General features: G+C 42.2%; 1 protein-coding gene across 1 annotated transcript; it reads left to right on the top strand.

The window, feature by feature from the left end:
• Window positions 1-1,192: 1,192 nt before the first annotated feature.
• On the top strand, window positions 1,193-13,274 carry LOC136966289 (myosin heavy chain, fast skeletal muscle-like). Its single transcript, XM_067260760.1, has 40 exons — window positions 1,193-1,219; window positions 1,455-1,673; window positions 1,783-1,926; window positions 2,046-2,202; window positions 2,312-2,339; window positions 2,491-2,605; window positions 3,203-3,295; window positions 3,391-3,454; window positions 3,570-3,668; window positions 3,807-3,910; window positions 3,992-4,130; window positions 4,234-4,352; window positions 4,513-4,662; window positions 4,885-5,055; window positions 5,248-5,551; window positions 5,697-5,761; window positions 5,850-5,937; window positions 6,044-6,161; window positions 6,244-6,367; window positions 6,520-6,656; window positions 6,876-7,131; window positions 7,224-7,466; window positions 7,558-7,734; window positions 7,944-8,089; window positions 8,455-8,545; window positions 8,714-9,103; window positions 9,309-9,435; window positions 9,574-9,692; window positions 9,803-9,999; window positions 10,122-10,305; window positions 10,516-10,681; window positions 10,777-10,901; window positions 10,994-11,302; window positions 11,607-11,810; window positions 11,893-12,018; window positions 12,177-12,347; window positions 12,496-12,600; window positions 12,690-12,785; window positions 12,951-13,082; window positions 13,194-13,274. Exons 2-40 carry the CDS (start codon window positions 1,467-1,469, stop codon window positions 13,209-13,211), a joined length of 5,808 nt encoding a protein of 1,935 aa, XP_067116861.1. The 5' UTR covers window positions 1,193-1,219; window positions 1,455-1,466; the 3' UTR covers window positions 13,212-13,274.
• Window positions 13,275-13,598: the final 324 nt, after the last annotated feature.

The raw sequence follows: 13,598 nt of genomic DNA on the forward strand, positions 1-13,598 counted from the left end.
TGTACTCATACAACCTTTAATAGTAACTGTACTTAAAAAATCAAACTTGGGCCTTTGTATACATTACTGTATAAAGTATATGAATTAACCCATAAAAAATTAATTTGAATCTAATAAAATGGAAATCAATGCACAGAAAGCAATGCACAGAAAGAAATGCACGGAAAGCAATGCGGAACATAATCAGAAATGTCCTGTGTCATGTAAAAGAGAAGGAGGGAAAGGGAGGGATGGGCTTAAAGTCTAACTCTTTCCTTTAGAGGAGAGTAGTCCACAATTAGCTTCTGCTTGCTTATCACTCTCCACTATATATAAGTAGTCCCACAGAGAAGCCTCTATGGACAGACAGCTTCAACCTCTGGGGTAAGACACTTGTTATTTTCACATCCATTTACTGAGATCAGGCACATAGATACAACTCATAACAATTTGTGCTATTTGTCCACTATTGTGGACAAAACATGTAAGATTGAGTTTTGAATTGAAAGACTGACAATACAATACATTTTTGTCTCATAACTGAAATGCTATTTTGGAATGCCAAACCTTTGTTGACTATTAGACACTGAATGGGGGAAAGTAAAACCCAGATTATATACTCCACTAACGAGAATTAGAAACAGGTGAACCAAAACACAGGTGCGCGCAATAGCGCGTAATCAGCACTAGACAGCGGCGCCACTAGTACTCTGGGGAATCTGAGTGTAGATGTGGAGTCGCTGGCCTTGATGTAACAGGCACCATGCTTAGGCTACTATGTTTTTCCAGTCACGTGTCAATGTGTCCACCATATGTATACCATATCAAATTGGTGGCCATTTATCTTATGTCTTAATGCGGTATCATTCTTTTCTTAATCAAATATTTTTTTTTTTTTAAATTTACCTAAAATAAAGTGAGTAGAAATTAAAAGCCTCATCAGAAAAGACAATGTTTATTACATTTTCTGACATTGTAGAAATTGACAGTGCAGTCAAAACATCGGCACGGGACAATTTTGTTATATGAATATTGGCTAACGGTGTTGGCCAATCATTTTCTTATCGGTGCATCCCTACTATGTAACACTCAAATGTAATGGGAGTTACAGCAATGACATGTACATATTGTATATGATGTTCTGGTTGTGCTTTTTCTGTATAAATTATTAAAAAACTCAAAACTAATTTATTTTACAGCACGAACCAAGAGTCAATTTCATCTGGGAGAGGAAAAACAGGTGAGACATAGTTTGATGCTACATACTAATGTATTCTGCTCAAAGCCTAAGGACCACCAGTATAACTACTACAGTAATTGTATAAAATGAATGATATTGTTTTATTTAGTCCTTTTGAAGGCTTCTGAGGCATACGTACTTTACAGTAATATAAAGTAAATGCATTCATCATTTATACTTTGAATTAATGAGAAAAGAAGGAATAGATTTTGTAAGTGATATCTTTTTACCCCAGTAAACCGCCACCATGAGTACGGACGCGGAGATGGCCCAATATGGCAAGGCCGCCATTTACCTCCGTAAGCCTGAGAGGGAGAGGCTTGAGGCCCAGGCTGCACCCTTTGATGCTAAGAATGCCTGCTACGTGCCTGATGCCAAGGAATTGTACCTTAAGGGTATGGTTGTTAAGAGAGATGGTGGAAAATGTGATGTGAAAGTCCTTATCACTGAGGAGGTAAGAGGATACTTAGCACGGAATGAAAAAAACATTTAGTGGACGTTTCTGTACATGTCTGTGTTATTCATTTAGTGTAGGCTTCATGCTTGTTATTGACGTTTTCCAGGTAAAAACCTTCAAAGAAGAAGAGATCTCACCCATGAACCCTCCTAAGTTTGACAAGATTGAGGACATGGCCATGATGACCTACCTCAATGAAGCGTCTGTCCTGTATAACCTCAAAGAGCGTTATGCAGCATGGATGATCTACGTAAGAACACTACACATGTAGACATGAGCCACCTTAAGGAAGCAAATTGCACCCTCCGAAAATGTACCATACATGAGCTCTAATATCAATATTTCCCTTTACTCTCTGCTCATATGAAGACCTACTCTGGGCTCTTCTGTGCCACGGTGAACCCTTACAAGTGGCTCCCTGTGTATGACATGGAAGTGGTCAACGCCTACAGAGGGAAGAAGCGTATGGAGGCTCCACCCCACATCTTCTCCGTCTCTGACAACGCCTTTCAGTTCATGTTGACTGGTATGGAAGCTCACTGATAGATGGCTGAAGTCATATATAGATGGATGGATGCATTCTTAGTTGCTACTCGTATCACTTCCTACACATTTATTTGTCAATTTACTTTCAGATAAGGAGAACCAGTCTGTCCTAATCACGTAAGTTTGAGACTTTAATTGAGTGGATATTTTTTATATTGATATGTATATAAATATGAAGACTATAATGCTTAATGACTTAAGATGCTTGACAATACTTATTTTAGTTCATACACACTAAATCATATTTTTTTATCATCTTATAAACTAGTGGAGAATCTGGTGCTGGAAAGACTGTCAACACCAAGCGTGTCATCCAGTACTTTGCCACCATTGCTGTTTCTGGAGGTGAGAAGAAGAAGGAACCAGTTCCCGGCAAAATGCAGGTATGACCTAATATTTACCATAGAAAGTGCATGCCATCAATTGTTGACCCATCATTGTTTTTACCCCCCAAAAAATGCTTTTCCATGGTACAGTTCAAGGGTGTAGGTTTCATTATACATGAAATATGTAAATATGTCCGCTCCAATTGTTTATTAAGAAAAAATTATATTCACTGGCTACATCATCAGTTATCAAAAATCTGTGCCCCCATATTTGAAAACAAAAAAGCTCCCTTAGTATAGTTCAAATCTAGTTTACATCTTCAAAATATGTTGTCATTCTTGACAGGAGCCCTGTGGTAGTTTTACATACAGCAAAACGTAAATAAGACTAGTAAATTAGTGTAGTACTTATTATTACTCATTCAGCAACTTAAAAGGTTAAGATTTATGACATTTGCACTTTAAGTGGGGGTTACTGTGTTAACAGTGGCGAAACATATTAAACTTAAGGCGTTCAAAGATAATATAGAAACAGGGTTAGACCTAGTCTAGGGAAAGCGTTCCAGGAGTATATAACTATAGACAAAGTGACGAGATAATTATTTTGGACGATTGGTGATCAGTCTAAATGACCAATGTTTTGCCTACCTTCAGGGTTCCCTTGAGGATCAGATCATTGCAGCTAACCCTCTACTGGAGTCCTATGGTAATGCCAAGACAGTGAGGAATGACAACTCATCTCGCTTTGTAAGTTTGGAGGGAAAATATTCATTTTCACATGTTACACTAACTTAGAAATCAATAGGATGCGTTGAAAAAGCCCTCTCTATGACCTCTTTCAGGGTAAATTCATTAGGATTCACTTCCACATGAACGGAAAACTGGCTAGTGCTGACATTGAGACCTGTAAGTTGGTTTGAATTATTTCCCAGATGATCCTTTACATAAATGTTGGTGTCCATTCACTTGAGATTCAAATTGTTCTCATGTTTCTCTATCCTTTCAACCACGTTTCTCACAGACCTGCTGGAGAAGTCTAGAGTGAGCTTCCAGCTGCCTGATGAGAGAGGCTACCACATCTTCTACCAGATGATGACCAACCACAAACCCGAGCTTGTTGGTGAGGCACTGCGGGGATTAAAGAAACAATATATTCTGAATGACATTTACTCCTTTGTCCACTCATTGAGGGTTCTTCCTTTTACATAAAATGTACACATGCCTGGGTGATAGTCATTATAGTTTTGTGTCTCCACAGAAATGTCACTTATCACCACCAACCCCTACGACTACCCCATGATCAGCCAGGGTCAGATCACTGTGGCCAGTATCGATGACACAGTTGAGCTTGATGCCACCGATGTAAGTCACTAAAAGGGTTCAACTCGAAAATATAATAACATATATATTGTTGGTTAATGTAAACTTTCTTTCCCCATCCAGGATGCTATTGACATCTTGGGCTTCACCTCTGAAGAGAAGATGAGCATCTACAAGTTTACCGGTGCTGTCATGCACCACGGCAACATGCACTTCAAGCAGAAGCAGCGTGAGGAGCAGGCTGAGCCAGATGGCACAGAGGGTAAGACAAAGTATTTGTATCAAAGTTCTAAAGAGCATGCATTTAACTGTATTCCTGTGATAAACGTTGCACTCTGATGCTCATTGCTCCTTTCCCTCCCCAGTGGCTGATAAAATCGGTTACCTTCTGGGTCTGAACTCAGCTGACATGCTGAAAGCCCTGTGCTATCCCAGAGTGAAGGTCGGCAATGAGTATGTGACCAAGGGACAGACAGTGCCTCAGGTAAGAATAGACTTGAGAGCAGTCATTTTACAATGAGACTGTTTCTTTTGGCTTGTGATGTGTTTGTAAAAAGAAATGTAGTCACTTTGCATTGAATTAATACAGTTAATAACATTTGTATAAGACAGTGAAAGTAACTTTTAGCATTGATGTTACACAGGTGAACAACTCAGTGAGTGCTCTGGCCAAGTCCATCTATGAGAGGATGTTCTTGTGGATGGTCATCCGCATCAACCAGATGTTGGACACCAAACAGCCAAGGAACTACTACATCGGTGTGCTTGACATTGCTGGTTTTGAGATCTTTGACGTGAGTTTGAGATTGGTCATTATGGCAATATTTGACAAATTATTAGAAATACCTTCAAAAGTGGTTTCTTTCATGTGTCATTAAACTATACAGATAGTATATACTCTATTTTAATGATTTGATTTAAAGGAACAACAATCAAGTGTAGATAAAGTAAAAAATTCATTCGGTATGGTGGGATCTTTACTCAATGAAGTTCTGACAAACTTTGCAAATCTACAGTACAACAGCATGGAGCAGCTGTGCATCAACTTCACCAATGAGAAACTGCAACAGTTCTTCAACCACACCATGTTCGTCCTGGAGCAAGAGGAGTACAAGAAAGAGGGCATTGTCTGGGCTTTCATTGACTTTGGCATGGACTTGGCTGCCTGCATTGAGCTCATTGAGAAGGTGAGGTGTCTGTAAAAACTGTGGATGTTGGCAAGGATACAAGGTTATTCATACATGTAGATACATTAAACTGACATGTTCTTATCATATCACAGTGCTTAATATATGTCTTATTCAATTATGCCATTTCAGCTCATGCTTATTTTTTTTCTCATGCGTATATTTGACTGATCAAAGTATATTTCTACACAGCCAATGGGCATCTTCTCCATCCTTGAAGAGGAGTGCATGTTCCCCAAGGCTTCAGACACTTCCTTCAAGAACAAGCTGTATGACCAGCATCTTGGAAAGAACAAGGCATTTGAGAAGCCTAAACCAGCCAAGGGCAAGGCCGAGGCCCACTTCTCCCTGGTCCACTATGCTGGTACAGTGGACTACAATATCACTGGCTGGCTGGACAAGAACAAGGATCCCCTGAACGAGTCTGTGCTTCAGCTGTATGGAAAGTCCTCAGCCAAACTGTTGGCCACACTCTACGTTGCTGCTCCAGCTGAGGGTTAGTATGGTTGAATTAGATTATAAACACACAGTTTTATACATTGAACATATTAACATGATTTGTTAATGAATTAACAGTATCGTTCAAGCAACAAAACATATGCATGTATTATGCTGTCTAACTCCTGACACTCCTATAACAGATACCTCAAAGAAAGGAGGCAAGAAGAAGGGAGGTTCCATGCAGACTGTGTCCTCTCAGTTCAGGGTGAGTGAGGTTTTTTTTATATATAATTTGGGATAGCTTTATTGTGAATAATATCTGAGAGTAACAATGCTTTAAAACAACCTTACAGGAGAACTTGGGCAAACTGATGACCAACTTGAGGAGCACCCACCCTCATTTTGTGCGTTGTCTGATCCCCAATGAGTCTAAGACTCCAGGTATAACATACTGTTTCATGCATTATTTCTCTTAAGTCATTATTACCTTAAACATAGAGTACGTTCATTCGATTATTATAAAGCTGCCCCAAAATCTTTCATCCAGGTTTGATGGAGAACTTCCTGGTTATCCACCAGCTGAGGTGTAACGGTGTGCTGGAGGGTATTAGGATTTGCACAAAGGGCTTCCCCAGCAGAATCATCTATGCTGACTTCAAGCAGAGGTAGTCTTACACACAAATGCAACAAAGATGTGGTAGATGGATAAAAACATGCAAGTAATAAACACATTTTCTCCCTATTCAGATACAAGGTATTGAATGCCGGTGTCATCCCCGAAGGCCAGTTCATGGACAACAAGAAGGCTTCTGAGAAGTTGCTTGGGTCCATTGATGTGAACCATGATGAGTACAAGTTTGGACACACCAAGGTAACATACCGTACACTATTGATGATGGGATACTGGCAACTCATGTTTGTGACCTACAGAGATTATTAAATATCTCATTTACCTGGTAGACATTCAAAATGTGTTTGCACCAGAAGTGTTTATTTCAGTTTTGTATTATACTTGTGTCTCAGGTGTTCTTCAAAGCTGGTCTGCTTGGTGTCCTTGAGGAGATGAGAGATGAGAAGCTTGCTACTCTGGTAACCATGACACAGGCTCTTGCCCGTGGATACCTGATGAGGAAGGAGTTTACCAAGATGATGGAGAGGAGGTGAGATGGAAATGATAAAAGGAAAAATATGGATTCAAGTATTTGCATTCAAATCTTGTTTTTAGGGAGTGATCCATTTTGTTTTACTATGAATTTTGGCTTGATGGAATGATAGACTTTACATGTAGGAATGGGTTAGGGTAATGACATTACATTGCATAATCTGCATCGAGCTAAACTATCTCTTTTTGTCCATGCCTCTCTTTTTCTTATAATTAGAGAATCTGTCTTCACCATCCAGTACAACATCCGCTCGTTCATGAATGTGAAACATTGGCCATGGATGAAGGTCTACTACAAGATCAAGCCTCTCCTGCAGAGTGCTGAGACAGAGAAGGAGCTGGCCAACATGAAAGAGGACTATGAGAAGTGCAAAGTTGCTCTTGAAAAGTCTGAGGCTCGCAAGAAGGAGCTGGAGGAAAAGATGGTGTCCCTCCTGCAAGAGAAGAATGACTTGTCTCTCCAAGTTGCATCTGTGAGTGAGCCACACACACGTATGCACACACACGTATGCACACACACACACTCACACCACATTAAAGTCTAATTAACCTCTGTTATTTTCAGGAATCAGAGAATCTGAATGATGCTGAGGAGAGATGTGAGGGTCTGATCAAGAGCAAGATCCAGCTGGAGGCCAAACTCAAAGAGACAACTGAGAGGCTGGAGGATGAAGAGGAGATGAATGCTGAGCTGACTGCCAAGAAGAGGAAGCTGGAGGATGAGTGCTCTGAACTGAAGAAGGACATCGATGATCTGGAGCTTACCTTGGCCAAAGTGGAGAAGGAGAAGCATGCCACAGAGAACAAGGTATCAACATCTCACCCATATCCGAGCAGTAGTTTGTTCAAAAACACCAAACATTAGCTTTAACTTGAGCTAACTTTGTCTTTGTCTGCAGGTTAAAAACCTGACTGAGGAGATGGCATCTCAAGATGAGAGTGTTGCCAAGCTGACCAAGGAGAAGAAAGCCCTGCAAGAGGCCCACCAGCAGACACTGGATGACCTGCAGGCAGAGGAGGACAAAGTCAACACTCTGACCAAGGCCAAGACCAAGCTGGAACAACAAGTTGATGACGTAAGTCAAGTTATGTTTTCTGGGGGTTTTATCCAACTTTGCCTCTATTGAAAGTTTTATCCAACTTTGCCTTTATTGAATTTAATCTCATATAATAAATTGGTTTGGGGATTCAATAGGACGACTGACTCCACTATAATAATATAAGGTGTTATGAATGAGCTGTTCACATCAAAGCTTAAGTATGAGAAATGTGTTTTGTCCTCCAGCTTGAAGGTTCTCTGGAGCAAGAGAAGAAGCTCCGTATGGACCTGGAGAGAGGCAAGAGAAAGCTGGAGGGAGACCTGAAACTGGCCCAGGAGTCCATCATGGACCTGGAGAACGACAAGCAGCAGTCCGATGAAAAGATCAAGAAGTAAGTATTGTAAAATCATTCAAGACTTTCTTGACATTATTTGGATTTCATTCACTCCAGCAATCATTACAATCAATGTTGACTTCCACATAATTATTTTGATGTCCAACTCCATCTATAGGTCAATGCATTTCACATTTGTTATTGATAGTACTCAACTTGGAGTAATGCAATAATCAAGACCTATGACACTGAGTTTTGTTTCTAAGTATACTAATCAAATGACATAGATTACTTAATTTAATATTTTAATCATTAGGCATAGAAAGGCTTTTGTTATGAAAAATTGTGGATGTTCTTTCAATTTAATCTCCACTCAATGACACAAAACCGAAACCTGACATGGATTCATTTGTGCACTAAAGGAAGGACTTTGAGACCAGCCAGCTCCTCAGCAAGATTGAGGATGAGCAGTCTCTGGGTGCCCAGCTTCAGAAGAAGATCAAGGAGCTCCAGGTGCGTTGTAGTTACTAAATCCCAGACAAGTAATATTTCCTGTTTTGGGCTGGATGATATTGGACGTGCTTGTACTCAAATCCATGTTGTCTATTAAGTCATTTTCTGCTCATTTTTAGGCCAGAATTTGGACACGTTGATGCTAAATAATAGTTTTGTCTATTGTAGGCTCGTATTGAAGAGCTGGAAGAGGAGATTGAGGCTGAGCGTGCTGCCAGGGCCAAGGTGGAGAAGCAGAGGGCCGATCTGTCCAGGGAACTGGAGGAGATCAGCGAGAGGCTGGAGGAGGCCGGAGGTGCCACAGCTGCTCAGATTGAGATGAACAAGAAGCGAGAGGCTGAGTTCCAGAAGCTGAGACGTGACCTGGAGGAGTCCACCCTGCAGCATGAGGCCACAGCCTCAGCCCTGAGGAAGAAGCAGGCTGACAGTGTGGCAGAGCTGGGAGAGCAGATCGACAACCTGCAGCGCGTCAAGCAGAAGCTGGAGAAAGAGAAGAGTGAGTTCAAGATGGAGATTGATGACCTCTCCTCCAACATGGAAGCAGTTGCTAAGGCCAAGGTATGAATCAAAGCAGAAATATATAATACATTTAAATCTGCCGTGCTCAACTACATTAGCAACAAAAGGTGGAAGTGCGGGGGGGACATAAAGAGAATTCTTCATTCCCTAATTCCTCATTTCCGGTTCCTCCTCAATGAGACATGTTGATGCATTCATTTGTGAATAGATTCATGTCAAGTGTAACATTGTGTTTGTTCCACAGGGCAATCTGGAGAAGATGTGCCGTACCCTTGAGGACCAGCTCAGTGAGATCAAGACCAAGAACGACGAGAATGTTCGCCAGATCACTGACATCGGTGGACAGAAAGCCAGACTCCTCACTGAGAATGGTAAAAAAAAATATACCAGACACATTTGATGCGTTCAAAAGTCTACATGCAGAAATATGTTCCAGAAGGTGTATATTGAAAATGACCAAGTATAATCAAGAAACAGACCTAACTAAGAACTTTCTTAATTCCCCACAGGTGAGTTTGCTCGCCAGATGGAGGAGAAGGAGGCCCTGGTGTCCCAGTTGACCAGGGGAAAGCAGGCCTACACCCAGCAGATTGAGGAACTCAAGAGGCATGTTGAGGAGGAAGTCAAGGTAAAAGCCCCATGTTGACCGACTATGACAGTTTTACAGTACAGTAGTTAGCGAATACTTTTTTTGGTCCCTTACTACATCACCCATGTCTCCTAATATTTTCCTCTCAGGCTAAGAACGCACTGGCCCATGGTGTCCAATCTGCCCGCCACGACTGTGACCTGCTGAGGGAGCAGTTTGAGGAGGAACAGGAGGCCAAGGCAGAGCTGCAGCGCGGCATGTCCAAGGCTAACTCTGAGGTGGCTCAGTGGAGAACCAAGTACGAGACTGATGCCATCCAGAGGACAGAGGAGCTGGAGGAGGCCAAGTAAGTCCACAAAAGTCCAAAAGATAGTAATTCATAGTACCCCAATATAACATTACTGTCAAGCACTCCAAGCTTGCAATCAGTACAGAACATCTTTGCGATGTCATGATTTGTGTCAACAGGAAGAAGCTGGCTCAGCGTCTTCAGGAAGCTGAGGAGACCATTGAGGCCACCAACTCCAAGTGTGCCTCTCTGGAGAAGACCAAGCAGAGGCTGCAGGGAGAGGTGGAGGACCTCATGATTGATGTTGAGAGAGCCAATGCCCTGGCTGCCAACCTGGATAAGAAGCAGAGGAACTTTGACAAGGTGAAAAATATTGTGCCAGTTTTAGGTTTTGATGTAATTGTACGTGTGGAACATGGGTATTAATGTGTAATTGAATACATATATACATAAATGCATACATTGCAAGACTTATTTGAGATGTGTCTACTTGCCTAGATGGACCTAAATCTGCAATTGGGGCTTAAGAACTCTATTGTCATGCTCATGTCCTTGTCATGTGCTTCTTCCTAGGTTCTTGCAGAGTGGAAGCAGAAGTTTGAGGAGGGCCAGGCTGAGCTGGAGGGAGCTCAGAAGGAGGCTCGTTCTCTCAGCACAGAGCTCTTCAAGATGAAGAACTCCTACGAGGAGGCTCTTGACCAGCTGGAGACTCTGAAGAGAGAGAACAAGAACTTGCAACGTGAGTTGCAATGTTGTGTGTGGTGCTTTTCCCCACCTCAAGTACATCGGATTATACGTTTTGGAATGAAACTATGTTTCTTTTTCAAATCACAGAGGAGATCTCTGACCTGACCGAGCAGATCGGAGAGACTGGCAAGAGCATCCATGAGCTGGAGAAGGCCAAGAAGACAGTGGAGACAGAGAAGTCTGAGATCCAGACGGCTCTGGAGGAGGCTGAGGTAAAAACTCTCCACAATTCCCAGAAAATAATAAACCCTCTTGGAATCACCATAACTAAGACTGACATTTGCAAATATTTTCATTTATTCAGGGAACTCTGGAGCATGAGGAATCCAAGATTCTTCGTGTGCAGCTGGAGCTGAACCAGATCAAGGGTGAGGTGGACAGGAAGCTGGCAGAGAAAGATGAGGAGATGGAGCAGATCAAGAGGAACAGCCAGAGAGTGGCTGACTCCATGCAGAGCACCCTGGACTCTGAGGTGCGCAGCAGGAACGACGCCCTGAGGATCAAGAAGAAGATGGAGGGAGACCTGAATGAGATGGAGATCCAGCTGAGCCATGCTAACCGCCAGGCTGCTGAGTCCCAGAAGCAGCTGAGGAACGTTCAGGCGCAACTCAAGGTACTGTGAATGTTGGCAATAGTGATGTGTATACTGCAGTGAACTACATTAATAATGACTTCAGACCATTACTAGAGATCTAGACTCAAAATGAGAAAATGGGGGCTCCAATGTCCATCTCAGATTTGTTTTGGTTTGGTTAACATGGGTGCATCTATATAGAGGGGCAAGGAATAATATCATCCTTACAAAGAACATATATTTCCAGTACAAACAGTACTGCTGAAGCCATATAGGACAGTATAAGCCATACTGTACACAGCAGCATCTTCTCATTCCTCTCTACACTCTTTGGTGTTTCTAGGATGCCCAGTTGCACCTGGATGATGCCGTCCGTGCCTCAGAGGACATGAAGGAACAGGCTGCCATGGTGGAACGCAGAAACGGCCTGATGGTGGCGGAGATTGAAGAGTTGAGAGCGGGTCTGGAGCAGACAGAGAGAGGCCGCAAAGTGGCTGAGCAGGAGCTGGTGGACGCCAGCGAGAGAGTGGGACTGCTGCATTCCCAGGTGCGGACAACACAGACACATAAACAAATAACTTTCACAGCTAAGGTTTTGTTTTGCTATATCCATGTGTTCTCTCTTCCAGAACACCAGCCTGTTGAACACCAAGAAGAAGCTTGAGGCTGACCTGGTCCAGGTGCAGGGAGAGGTGGACGACATTGTCCAGGAGGCCAGGAATGCTGAGGACAAGGCCAAGAAGGCCATCACTGATGTGAGTTCGGATAACCAAGTATCCCAGAACAGTATTGAGTCTGCTACTTTACCTGCACTGTCTTCAAGGGCACATCAACCAGGTCATGTAACCTGGTACGATATACTATGTGTGTGTACGGTTCCTCAGTTCAACCAAGCTGCATTATGTTGCTGCAGGCGGCCATGATGGCAGAGGAACTGAAGAAGGAGCAGGACACCAGCTCTCACCTTGAGAGGATGAAGAAGAACCTGGAGGTGACAGTCAAGGACCTGCAGCACCGTCTGGATGAGGCAGAGAACCTGGCCATGAAGGGCGGCAAGAAGCAGCTCCAGAAACTGGAGTCCAGGGTAAGTTTGCAAAAGTTGAAAATAAATCCCTGTTGCCTTGAGAAAGGTCAAATATTTTTAAGCCCTTTTTCCCCAGTATAATGCTGTTCATAAGGAACTTTTAGCATGGGAGTGATGGACTCACCATGAGCTCCTGTTCTCCACGCAGGTGCGTGAGCTGGAGACTGAGGTGGAAGCTGAACAGAGGAGAGGTGTAGATGCAGTCAAGGGAGTCCGCAAATATGAGCGCAGAGTGAAGGAGCTGACATACCAGGTAACAACGCACAGTCAAAATCAGCATATGTTGATACAACAGTTCATGTTGACACATATCATTCTAATTGACCTTCTTATCTCCTTCAGACTGAGGAGGATAAGAAGAATGTAACCAGACTTCAGGACCTGGTGGACAAACTGCAGCTTAAAGTGAAGGCTTACAAGAGACAGGCTGAGGAAGCGGTAAGTCTAATGCTAATTTGACCCTTGCTTATGCAAAATAAAGCTTCCTAGATTTCAGTGTATATATCTATGGCTTTACCAATGGTATTGTTATTGTCTAAATGGTCATTGCAGAAAGCACTTACAAAATGTGTAAGAAATCTTTTTCAAATTAATTTATCCCAGGAGGAACAGGCCAACTCTCACATGTCCAAGTTCAGGAAGGTTCAGCATGAGCTGGAGGAGGCTGAGGAGCGTGCCGACATCGCTGAATCTCAGGTCAACAAGCTCAGAACCAAGAGTCGTGACTCTGGAAAGGTAAAGATCTGCTGTCACACCAAGGAATAAAATGCATTACATTGTCTTGTCAGACCATTTGTCAAATAGAAATATAATTCAATACAATAATTCACTGTTTTTTTCTTTCAGGCAAAAGAAGCGGAATAGACACTAACCTGAACAAGACCCTGTTGCTATGTTTCATAAAATATGTTTTACATAGTGGTATTTTGAGGATTTTTTAAAATAAAAAAACATCTACAAAACGGCATGGCTTGTGGGTTTGTTGTAGGAGGTAGAAATGTTGTCTACGGTTGCACAGCTTTGTAAATATAAATTCAATTATATGGTCAATAAAGCATATCGTATCATAGTATTTATAAGAAAGTGAGATTGTTAGAGCTACTGTGGCCTGTTTAAAGGTGCTATAGCTGAAAGCTAAGTCTAAAGATTTTTGTTTCAGTAAAAGATGTTTGAAAAAGTGGGTCCATTAGTGACTGCAAGGGATACAAAATATACTGCTGAAATAATTACAACTCATTTGACCTTTAGATG

This window comes from Osmerus mordax, chromosome 22 (genome assembly GCF_038355195.1).
Source record: "Osmerus mordax isolate fOsmMor3 chromosome 22, fOsmMor3.pri, whole genome shotgun sequence".
Taxonomy (NCBI): Eukaryota; Metazoa; Chordata; class Actinopteri; order Osmeriformes; family Osmeridae; genus Osmerus; species Osmerus mordax.